Genomic DNA, 12,237 nt, shown 5'->3' with positions numbered 1-12,237 from the left:
GAGGTCGGCGTGGCTGGGACCCAGGCATCCCTCGCAGATGTCATGCCGGTCGTAGCCCATGATGTAGCCGGTCTGGCAGGACGGGCACAGGTGGATGGTGCTGGTGCTGGACATCTTCTTGTTCTTCGCTCTTTAGTTCAGTGTTCGCTGTAGCTGAAGAAAAAAAGGGAGCCGAATGCCCGGTCTCACCGTTATTTATACGGACCGGGGTGGGGCCCACACAGCAGGTGGGCGTGGACTAAAGTTTTCAGTGCTGCGCTGCGCGCAAAGGGATAAACCCACTAGCGATAGCCTTAAAGGGCGAAGCCTATACTCATAGAATCTGGGGTTACAATACGTAACCAACGACTGTTGGCGAAACATTTGTCCACAAACATCACAAAGAAACGGTTTGTGTCCTGTGTGGACTCTCATGTGTCCGTTTAAAGTTGTTTTGGTGGTAAATCTTTTACCACAGTCATCACAAGTAAATAATTTGTCTCATCTGTCTTTTTTTGAATTCAGATCGTGGTCTCTGGTAGTCCCTGGTAGTTCCTGCTCCCCCACAGTCCTCTCCATCAGTTGCTGCTTCCATCTGATCAGCTGAGCTGCTGGTTGGAAGATCTCTGTTCTCCACTTTATCTCAGTATCTGTAAGACTGACTGAGTCAGGATCTGATCTTTAGGGCTGCTCAGACCCAGTAAAATACTGAAGGAGAGAGAATAAAATCAGTCCTTCATGAAATAGATGTAAATGTGTGAATAGAAAACTTTATAAACAGTTCCCTTTTTGCTCCTCAGCTTTGAGCATTTTCTCACCTGCTTGCTCCCTCTCTCCCTCTTCAGACACCTGCAACATTTTGTAGTGAGCTACTTCAGATTCATAGAGCAAACAAACACTGTAGGCCATGTGTAGGCAAATATCCCCATATATCCCCATTAATATTTGGTTAAATGTCCAACTGAAAGTTAGAACTGGACCACAGATGTTTTGGACATGTCCCCAGTTCGTCACAAAGACAGACAAACCAAACAAGCACACTCACACCTCAGACCAAATTCAAATAAACCTGTAATTTACCATGTGGGGGAAACCAGGAGTACTCGCACATCCACAGGGCCGACATGAAAATGTCTTAATGATGTGAGTCTTTTTACTTTAAATAAGTAGAAATTGTATTTTAAGGAGTGATACTTTGCCTTGGTTGTCTTTAGGGCGTTTATTAAAAGTACAACGAGGAACAATTTTTCACCAAGACTGCCAACACGGACAATAAAAACTTACTTTGACATGGCAGGAAAATATCTCATCCTAAACTCAGAATCTAGGAACTCATTTTTCAGCTGCTCTGTAGTTTTTATTTCTCATGTAGTTCTTTTTAAATACATATTTGAACAAACACCTGTTGCTTTTACACAGTGAAAAGTTGTGATCTAAAAGCTGAGACGTGTTTTATTGCAAATCAACTTATTTACTTTGAATGAGAAGCTACATAAGTTATTAGTATAAATAACCCAACTTTATAGTTAATAATTTATTATTGGAAGAGTTCATACCTGTCTCTAGAAAAACACAAGAGAGACACCGACAGACATGGCATATAGAGCTGTACTATGGGATTATTATTGCTTCTTGGCTTTGAAATGAGTTTTCCTCTTTCATGTGCAAAATGTTTGTCATCTTGTTACTTAAATAAAGTTAAATGTGTCATTTATTTGTCAACAGTAAGACCTGATCAGTTCATTTTGATCCCTGTCCTCTGAGGAGCTTCTGCTTCACCTTAGTTGGACGGAGACATCTCGTCTTTTTGGGGTCATTATTTAGAGTCAAAGAGAGGGAAAATAAATCTAAATGTTTTCTTAACTCAAGAAGATTTCAGGAAATAAAGTCTTCAGTGTTCAAGTCTTGATAAAACCTCTACATTCTTCATCAGTCTTACTCATTTTTTTTAGGATATGCTGACAGTTCCTTAAGTGTTTACCTGCAGAGTCCGCTGACAGAAAAAAATGGAAATAAAATGATTGGCTTCAAAATAAAAGCAGTGTATTTAAATTTACGCTATTCCTAAAAAGGTAGGTAAATCTTCATTCACCTTCCCCTTCAGGCGGTGGGTGATAATAAACTGAAATGAATGTCAGATTTCTGGGGGTGTCGCTTGGCTTTCGACTATCTGAACCTACTTCATGAACAGAATCGGATTTGATGTTACACCAGGGACAACACGTCTTGTATGCATTTAATTTTATTTACAAATGATAGAAAAATCCCTAGAATGCCTTAAGCTCTTTCCATTTAAATGTGCCACTCTGAAGTACAGTCAGGTGAAGTACCGATGTGGTGACGGTGTTATCCAGGCTACACCTCCCATCTGCAGGCACCAGACTAAAACTTCACTGAAGCTTTTTATACCAGAGAGCTCAGCTCTTCATCAGTTCCTGTTTGGAATCAGACAGTTTTCCTGAACAAACACTTAGGTTGTGACAGAACTAAGGCCACTGTGACAAAACTATAAAACTGGCTGATAGGAGCCATGATGTCGGCTGATTCATGAGGATCGCTGGCAACTTTACCTGCATCACTGTGGAAAATAAAGCCTTAAGTTGGAAAAATAAATTACTATTATATTATATGACATTAAATAAGGAAAATAGTTGAAAAATATCTACCGTATTTTCCGCACTATAGGACGCACTGTCAATGAATGGTCTATTTTCAAACTTTTGTCATATATAACTGGATTATAAGGCACATTAAGCAAATAAAACGACCCTTTCTTTTCGGAGAATACTGCACCGACAAAAGCGTCAAGTATAAACGCCTCCACCGCTCGCTCAGGTCCGTGCACGGAGCCCTGCGTGACTATAACTGAGCCTTAATGCTGCCAGCGGTGCAGCTTTGTAGTTTACCAAAGTCGTACTAAAACATTACGACTTCTTACATATATAAGGCGCTCTGTTGTTTTTTGAGAAAATTGAAGGTTTTTAAGTGCACCTTATAGTCCAGAAAATACAGTAAAAAAAAATGTAGAAAAAAAATTTGCTCTTTCCACTTTAATGTTACACAAATCTGAGTAAAGTTAGAAACATTACGAGACAGCAAAATAATAAAGTTGGTATGTTGGCCTGTAGAGCTATACTCTGCAAAAATAGTTTAACCTTTTTCTTCTGAAGACATCCAGATTAAAATTCAAATTATTTCCAGCAATTACAAATCAAAAAGTTTCATGTAGCAAGACGCTGACCAAGCATGGGTTTACAATGACTTTAGGAAGAATCACTTTTCTAATTTGATTTGATAACTCCTCTTTGGACATTTGAGTTGTCCCCCAGTATTCTCTTTTAATTTCCTTTTTTTTTTCTTACAATCTGGAATTTAAACAAATTTTTCATTTGATTTTGAAACAGGTCAGTGTTAACAGAAAGATGGATGAAGCAAAATACAGAGACATTCTTGAGAGGAACCTGTTGGAGTTTTGTAGAGATGTAAGACTGGGACAGAGGTCCACTTCCAGCAGGACAATGACTCTAATAAAATACTCTGCTGAAGAAACACTCCACTGGTTTATGGAGAACCAGTGGAATATCCTGGAATGTTCCAGTCAAAGATCATATGCACACACCACTTTTCATTTGTTTTTTCGAATTATTTAAAATAACTTTTTTTCCCCTATTTAACTTCATTAGTCTGGAGTACTTGATGTAAAATTATTGCTTAGAATCACACTAATTATTTTGACATTGGTTTCTTTAGATGGACAATTACAAATATACTGATTCTGACTGCATTGTATTATAACTGGACATAATTGACCATAACTGAATTGGACTTTAGATTTGACTTATTGCTTCTTTGTACAGCATCCTGAAAAGATTTTTGTTGTGATTTGATCATATGCAAACTGAATTGAATGAAGATCTCTTTAAATTCCAGATTGTATGAAAACAAACCCAAATAATACCAAGGGAGATGAATACTTTTGCAACCTACTGTACAAAGTCTTTCCTACATGTCTTTATTCATTCTGTGTAAGTTTCATCAGTGCAGTAATTTCTACCTTTTGCTTTGTAACAGCAGCCTTGGTGTTCTGTTGGTGAACCTGGTTCAGAGTGAGATGTGGACACATTATCAGCGCTGTGACGCAGTCACGGCCCTGTGGAAGTGCTGTCGGCACCGTCAGTCCTGTGCAACAGGCTGTTAGTGCCGTGCAATGCTGTATCAGAGCTGTGTGACACAACCTCTGCACCATGATGTAAGGTTGGGCGATATGTAAAATGTTTTCAGCTGATATTCGTCAGTCCAACAAATGACGATGAGCGATATATAAACGCAGGTGACGTCTGGACTTTTTATTGTCATCTCAAATGGCAGAAAATATCTGTGCATACCGGCAACAAGCACACCTTCAGAACGCGTCTTTAGCACCGCTGGTAATATTGTTAACAACCTGCACACCCTGTTGATATGGCAAGCCCTGTGGACCATATATCGCCACTTTTACCACGTGTCTGGCTAAAAAGTCACGCAAAAAACGCCGGGTTTTGGCTCAGAATGCCGTAAAACGCAGCGGAAATCCATTCAAAACGCCGCTTTTCACGCCGTTGTATGACAACCTTCTGAACGCTGAAAATTACAACGTTTTATTTGGGTCATTGAACACTGCTCTTTATGCGTGACACCAGTCGGTACACGTGACAGCGTAAAACAGCGGCGTTCAATGACCAAAATAAACACGCAGCTTCTGACATTTATTATGCCGTATCAGACGGTGTTTTCTTAAATTTTGCAAGGCCCTGTCCATGCTGTTCTTATCCCATCAATTTAAAATCCAGTCACCCAATAGGAGAAGTATAATTTTGCGGGAAAATATTCAGTCATTTATTTATTTTGTACGCACTAAATTGCTTAGTAGAAGACTAAAATCAGTGGCGAAGATGTTTTTTTTAATGGAAGCGCACGTTCTAGTTTTTGTTTAACTGTATATTTGTCGTTTCACACTCACACTTAGCAGAGTTTGTAAGACAGAAACCCTGGAACTACAGTACAGTCATACTGGTTTAAAAAAGCTAGTCTCTGTTTACCCCCCCCCCCTGTTGTTATTGTTCAAATAAATGTGTTTTCTGAACATACGCTACTCTTTCTTTCTGTTATGAGTTTGAGTGAATAAATCAGTGCTACACTTGGTGGCACACAGGGATAGTGAAGCGCTCTTAAAAAGACGAACGTCGAATGGCTTGGCCTACTGTCAATGGTGGATAAATTGGTCCAATCGCCCAACCTTACTATGATGCAGTGTCAGTGCTGTCAATGCTGTGTGACGTGGTGTCAGAGCTGCGCAGCATGATGTTAGCACTGTGTGTGGGAGCAGGAGGAGTAGAGGAACAGCAGGATGAAGCAGTCAATCAGAAGGATGCTGTAGAAACATCTCTGTGTGTGCAGACTTGGACCCCTCTGAAAGCGGGTGAGCAGCACAGCCAGCAGTAAAAAGAAAGTGGCCGTGTTCAAGAGGAGGAACAGTCTGATGTAGGACGCTGTACCAGAGACCCTTTCACTCCTTGCTGTGGTCACCATGTGAACCTCCTTAAATCGGCGGCCCTTGACAAAGGCCCCCTTCCTGTTCTTGCGACCATCTGTATAATCCATAAAGGCCCGTGAATCTGCATCTCCTTCCTCTGGACTGTCCTCATATGTCCGCTTTGAAGTCCTCTGTCTCTCCTTCTTTTCATTGAACTCAATCTGTGCAAAAATGTCTGGCAGATTCTCAGAAAGCTTCTCCCCAAGGTTCACCCTTTTCCCTCCTTTACCCTTGTTCTGTTTCTTAGACATAGCAAACATTTTTTCAATGACCTCCTCCGTCTTCTTCTTGTCAGAGAACTGGAGGAGGCGCTCTGCAGTCTTACGGAAGGTGGCAGTGTTGAGGACCCGTCCCAGGATGTGCCTCTCCATCTGCTGGAAGACCGGTTTTACATGCTGGAGGTTGTCCTCCATCACATTGACATATTCTTCTACCTCCTTGGGTGATTTATCCACCACAGCCGCTTCCCTCTCAAATACAATCTTCTTGTGGTCCAGCAGCACCATGGCAAACAGAGGCTTGCTGGGGACTTCTCCAGTCAGCAGGTAGATAGTGTAGGTGTGGTCCTTGGTGGCAAGGTAAACATCCACTCTCTGATCGTCCCCCCGTAGGCTGAAGCTTTGTATGTCCATGTCTGGTCCAAAGAAAATGTAGGCCACTCTTGTGTGCGGGTACCTCAGTGGCATTGTGACATTCACATAGTTAGAGCCATTATAGGGGTACCCTCGAGGGTAAGTCCAGTAACCCACCCTCCCTTTATTGCTGGAGTTTGTGTCATCCATCCAGAACATCTTATATTTATCCTCCCCATGAGTTACAAATGCTCCATAAACACCATCTACCTTTGTGCTCTGGAAAGGCAACTCTGTGTTGTGAAAGAAGGCACTCATGGCCCTGGCTGGGCTGTCTGGTTCCAGATGGATGTGGTCTACCAGAACCAGGAGCTGTGGGTTAAGTAGGAGCAGGTTCCTCTGGAAGTTCCTGATCTTCAGGGCTGGATTATAAGCAGAATGTGCCTCGCCTCGAATGAAGACCATCTTGTCTCTCTTCAGAGCAGCTTCTACTTGGCCCTGAGCATCGGCAGCGAGGCCCACCTTGTACTTCAGCCACTTGGAGTCACAGGCCTCTGTGACCTGTCCGACCCAAGGCTCAAAGCAGTTCCCTGCGAGGGCCGCACCAAACAACACCGCATTGTTCAACAGAGTGTACTTGGGTCCATACAGCGCCTCTGTGATGAACGGGACACCATTGGGTGCAAAGGTGAATGTGTTCTGATCAGGGTGCTCGTGACCAGCATTAAAGTTTCTCCAGCCCTTGATCCACTCTTTGTACTTGTTCTTGTGAACTGCATCAAAGATGGCACGTCCCCCCAATTTGCCAGACTTGAAGGACAGAAAGGAGCTGTTAGTGTCCGAAGGCAAAGCGCTGCCATAAGTGACTACACCCCAGTCCTCAAAGTGGTGGAGCTGAGAAGTCCCAAAGTCTGGTGGGGGTTTGGGCATCAGGCCAGGGTCATACCTGCATTGCAGGAGAAAAAATATCAGAAAACTAATTCAGACAGACAACCTAATTCAGAGTTCTTTATCAGAGAAGGACTGCAAGGACTGGACAATAAATCAGTGAGCTGACACCAAACACCTGAAATTCATTGAACAAATAGTTTAGATGCTGAAAATTCAAACCATCACCACATCCAAAAGTTATTTTCCAGATTTATGTTCTTCTAGAAGCTGGAAGGATTTTGTGCTGGAGAGGCTGCTGCTGTCTGTATTACTGAAGAATATTTAAGTGTTTTACTGGGATTTTATGTGATAAATCAACACAAAGTAGTGCAGAATTGTGAAGTGGAAGGAAAATGGTTTTTGATATGTTGTATAAATAAAAATCTGAAAAGTGTGAAATGCAATTAATCATGTATTATTTTCTTTCCACTTCACAACTTTTGGTCTATTACATAAAATCCCAGTAAAATACTTGGAAGTTTGTGACCGAAGCGTGACGAAATGTGAAAAAGTTTAAAGGGAATGAAGACTTTCTCAAGGAATTGTAATTGACTTCCAAGAAGCCATAATTTCTTGCCATCCTATAATGGCGAGCCTCAAACTTGCTCACGAGACCACCGACAGAAAATAATAATCTATCCTTTTTGTCATAAGCTACACGCAGAAAAGCAACAGGACTGGTTAAAAACAAATAAAGACATGTTCCAATAATTAAAAAACAGATGATTTTCTGCTTGTTACCAGATAAACTCTGTGTGCAGAGTGCACCATCTCTGGCCTTTCCCGGCCTGTCCCGCTCCTTCTGTAACTCTGTTCTGATGAATTAGATCTGCCAACCAGTTTCCACTGCCATTACGCAACACGTAGCGGTCCAAGAAGACCAGCTGGCTCTCTGGTCCGTAGAACCAGTTGTAGTTGGAATCTGCGATGGCTACAGTCCTCTGAAATCCTGGTGAGAACAGAAACAGAAAATATCATCAAACAATGAGAAAACAGGACAACTAAAACACTCACACACAAATCAAAAAACTAAAACTGAAGTATAAAACGCTTCTGGATCCTAAAGAAGTTCCAGTAAGAACTGCATGCAAGTCATCATGGATGCTCATAACAATTTTATACTGCCATTTACACCCCCTGAAGCATAATCCAATCGTGACATGTTTTAGGAAGACTAAAACTGAATTAAAATGTTCTGTCAAAATGAAGACCGATCTGAATGTATTGTCATTTTTCAGACCTGCTGTCACACTGATCTGATAGCTTGCTGTGTGACATGGCTGTGTGTGTATCTGCCTAAAGAGCGGGTAACTGACACCTGATTGCAAAACCTTTTACTGCCTGGTGTGAACACTTTTAATCAGAGTTGACTGCCAACTAAATCCACCAACAGTGCCAGGTCTGAACAGGAACACTTCAGAATAGGAGAATGTTGTTTCTCAGAACCAAGTCATTACAGGAGCTTTGTAGGTGCAGCACACCAGGCTGCAACTCGTCTGAAAGCAGCCCCGCTGCCCCTCCTCCCCACTGACAGAACTGCCAGGGCACCTTCAGTCCCTGCAGGCATCAGAACACAATCCAGGAGAACACACCCCACATTACCCAGGAGCAGGAGCTGCTCTACAGGCAGCCAGGCAGACATGAGCCCAGGAAACAAGTGTGGGACAGGACCCAGAAAGGTCCAGGTCCAGTAGGTGGTGTAATGGTTACCAGGCAGGATGGTTCTGTACAGAAAGGAGAAATGATGGCGCAGCCAGGGGTGGGCGAAGTGTCCAATGGAGAAGTGGCGCTGCACCAGGAACATGTACTGGAACAGAGAACGGGTGGTGTAGGTCCCATAGGCCACGCCCTCATATAGCGAGCCATCCGTCACATCCTGCAGAAGGACCATGGACTTCTCCATGATGGACAGCACCTGCTTGGTCCACAGGTAGGCCTCCTGAAGGTAACCTAGAACACAGCAGGGTGACACAGGGTAGAAAATGAAACAATCCCTCTACTCCTTCATTCACTTCAAGAATTTATTTTATACTTCATATTATCCAAAGAAAAATCCATTTCATTAAGTGAAACTACAGCTGAATAGAAGAAGAGTTTCAGTACGAGCTGACAGAGCCTGGGGTTATGGTTCTAACCTGAAGAGGATAATAATAACAATGATGCTAATCAGATTGATATCTGGTTATTATTATGATGGTTTGGGTTTATTAAGACTGCCAATACATTAGCATTAAAGTAGCTTTATTACTATTATGTTCAAAATGTTTGTCCCATAATTTCTCTCTCTCAGCTTTGAAATAAAACATACAAATTATACACCAAAACATGTGGCTTTATCATACATAATGTGCTCTGACTTTTGGTAGAGTTACATCCCACAACATAGACAAAATTTGTAGAAAACAATGAGAGAAACAAAAATGATGGAGAGCAATGAGATTTTGGTGAAAAGCCATCCCCGTTTGAGGCTCTGTAGCTCAGACATACTTCACAGTAAAAACATCATTCAAAGTTTAAAGAAATCTCAGAAAGTTATATCTCCTAAATAAAACACTGTAGAAACATAAAAACACACAACTGTGATGATCAGAGTTTTCTGTCGCTCACAATTCAAGAACCTTTAAGATGTGACTTTTCACACAGCAACTGTTTATTTGAGACTTATTTTTCATTACCTTAGAAGTCAGGGAGTGACAGATACAGCTATGTGGTTACCATGGTGACCATAACAAGCCACCAGCAGCAGCTTTATCATTTCATTTGATCTTCAATCTTTTTACACTTCTTGTACAGTTCAAATGATTCTCACCTAGTACTAAATCAAATATTAGCTCTATATTTGTAAAACCAGTCGAGTTATGGTCCTTTTTGTGTTGGTTAATGTTGATTAGGTGTTCTCACTATTTTAAACACACACACACTCAGACACACACACCAGGGCTGACAGCAGGATGGCTCCTCCCACTGGAGTCGTTCAGTGTTTGGTTTAGGCTGGAGGGCCGTCTTTAACACAAACAAACTGAGCAGTACAACAAGCACATTTACACAGGGCCACGCTCCAGAACTGGGCCTCATCAACTTCCCTGTTTTCATCATGATCCCAGTACGTTAGTCTCCCGCATCAGAGGGGAAACATTCCTGCTCAGAAGCACAAACAGTCAGGAAGGATTCTTGTTGCTGTTTAGATCAGTGACATTCTGCTTTCTTTTTACAGTGGTAACCTTGTTTAGATCTTTATGTTCCGTTTTCCTGTGATGGACCAGTGACCTGTCCAGGATTTACAGCCCCCCACCCCCTCGCTGCTTGAGAAAGGAACCACCTTCCTTGCACCCTGAACAGGATGATGTAGGAACAGAAACAGGTTAAATGTTCTCTACTTTGTCTCTCCAGTGTCAGCTTTAAGGTTTAAAGAACATATATTTAGTAAAACCTTCTTTAAAAATATTGGTTTAAAATCTGTGACTGTCAACATGTTCACTTCTGTCTTCTTATTTTTATCTGTGCATCGAAATAAAAATAATGTTAATTTTTTCTTATATTAAGTACTATTATGTCTATAATATAATCATTATGAAGCAATATGTGATGTTACAAGGCAGTAGTAGTAATAGTATTTGCATTTGTGTTTTAATTCTGAGTTCTGCTCCATGCCTGTTTTAGCTCTGCGATGCTTGGCTCAGCTGGGAAAGCTGGCGTGTCTGAGAGACCAGGCCGGTTTCATTAGGGATTTGGAAACAATCAGAGACAACTTACAGATGGACCCATCTTTGGGGCCACTTCACACAAGTGTTTCCTGATAGTGACTTTACTTCCTGTTTGGACCTTTTTCCTTCATTTATTCGGGTCAGTTTCAGTGTGTTTTCCACTGTAATATTCCTGATAAATTTCAATCACCATCTCGGTTTGTCTTTTGTTTTTGTATTTTTTCCCTCTGATGTATCTGTTAAATATTTATTCATTTAGTTTTTACCTGCCTGCTTCTCGAGCCTGAGTCTGCATTAGATGCTCTCATACACACTAATATGCAGTGTTTGAAATTTCACTGAAACAAAACAAAGTCCCATTTATAATTTTATACAACAGAAACAAAAAGAGCCTAGCATTCCTTGAAGGGATGCATATCACCCGCCGCCTTTCATGCCACAGTTTTAGACTGAGATCATATGATGTTGAGATACTGAGTTGTAGCTGTTATGGTCAAACCTTGAAAATAAAGTCATAGATGATCTCATGCAACATTGTGAGTGTTCTTGCTCAGAGCATGCTACCACCACATTAAGTTTTAGTTCAATAATCTATAAAATTGTAAAGTTACTGCAGTTGTTGTATTGACTAGTGTCGATTTTCTTAAATTTTCTTAAATTGGGATGGCTCAAAAATTCAGCTGTAGATATTCATCAAATGACTGTTTCCTGGAAGTTTCATTTAAACTCAGACACACAGAGTTGACTCAAAATAGGTACTGATAACATTCTAAACTAGAGGCACTTGTATATGGAGGACCAAAACTGACATAATTAAAAATAAAAGCAGAAAGGCCAAATAAATTCATTAATACACTTAAAATGCACCAATTGATTTTAAAAGGGAGAACTTTACCCCATGTTTTGTAATTTAATTGACATTCTTGTTTTTTCAGTTTAGTTCCAACAAATTACATTTTTAAGCACACAATTTAAATTGTACTGTTTTTAAAAATACATATTATTTTTGTTTTTTCTTTTCCTTATAGATGCATTTTTGTCTTTTTAATTAATTAATTTTTTGCCAAAAATTTTTTTTATGTCCATGTGTTGTTTTTACATTTTTCCATCTTTTCTTTTTACTTCACCATAGTGCTGGGCGATATAACGATACATATCGTGGGGACGATAGAAAAGTGTCTATCGTGATATATTTTCTTCTATCGTCTCTATCATTTCTGTCGTTTCTGTCGTTTCTATCGTAATTGTATCAATGATTCATGTAAATATTTCATAACGTAGGCTACGACGAATGTATTAGTGTTGTCACTTTGCATACATTCAGTTTATATGAGTGATAAATAAGAAGAAAAAATAACTATTTTGCGAAGAACCTCCGTTTTGCGACATGACGCTGCTTTACGTGTGGGTTTGCGACATGCTTTACGGCAGCGGCTTTCTGTGCGGCGCGGTGTTTTCACCATAAGTGCTGAAAGATGGA

General features: G+C 40.8%; 1 protein-coding gene and 1 long non-coding RNA gene across 4 annotated transcripts in view; one reads left to right on the top strand and one right to left on the bottom strand.

The window, feature by feature from the left end:
• Positions 1–3,014: 3,014 nt before the first annotated feature.
• dse (dermatan sulfate epimerase) overlaps positions 3,015–12,237 on the bottom strand; it is a 33,167-nt gene continuing 23,944 nt past the window's right edge. For both annotated transcript variants that reach the window (XM_017432772.3, XM_037981073.1), the window contains 3 exons: positions 8,764–9,003; positions 7,795–8,002; positions 3,015–7,069 (listed from right to left, as the gene is read on the bottom strand). In XM_017432772.3, the coding sequence (XP_017288261.1) occupies positions 5,323–7,069; positions 7,795–8,002; positions 8,764–9,003 (2,195 nt within the window). In that variant the 3' untranslated portion in view covers positions 3,015–5,322. The remainder of the gene's footprint in view (positions 7,070–7,794; positions 8,003–8,763; positions 9,004–12,237) is intronic.
• Positions 9,999–12,237, top strand: part of LOC119617912 — a 7,131-nt gene continuing 4,892 nt past the window's right edge. The window contains exons 1-3 of one of the 2 annotated variants that reach the window (XR_005234369.1): positions 9,999–10,156; positions 10,268–10,414; positions 10,714–11,740. This is a non-coding gene — a long non-coding RNA (uncharacterized LOC119617912). Of the gene's footprint in view, positions 10,157–10,267; positions 10,415–10,713; positions 11,741–12,237 lie in introns of those variants that run through there. The other variant, XR_005234370.1, reaches the window with a different exon arrangement.

The sequence above is a fragment of the Kryptolebias marmoratus genome, linkage group LG17, assembly GCF_001649575.2.
Source record: "Kryptolebias marmoratus isolate JLee-2015 linkage group LG17, ASM164957v2, whole genome shotgun sequence".
NCBI classification, from domain to species: domain Eukaryota; kingdom Metazoa; phylum Chordata; class Actinopteri; order Cyprinodontiformes; family Rivulidae; genus Kryptolebias; species Kryptolebias marmoratus.
The sequence above is the reverse complement of the archived record's forward strand: the minus strand, read 5'-3'. Positions and strand labels throughout refer to the sequence as shown.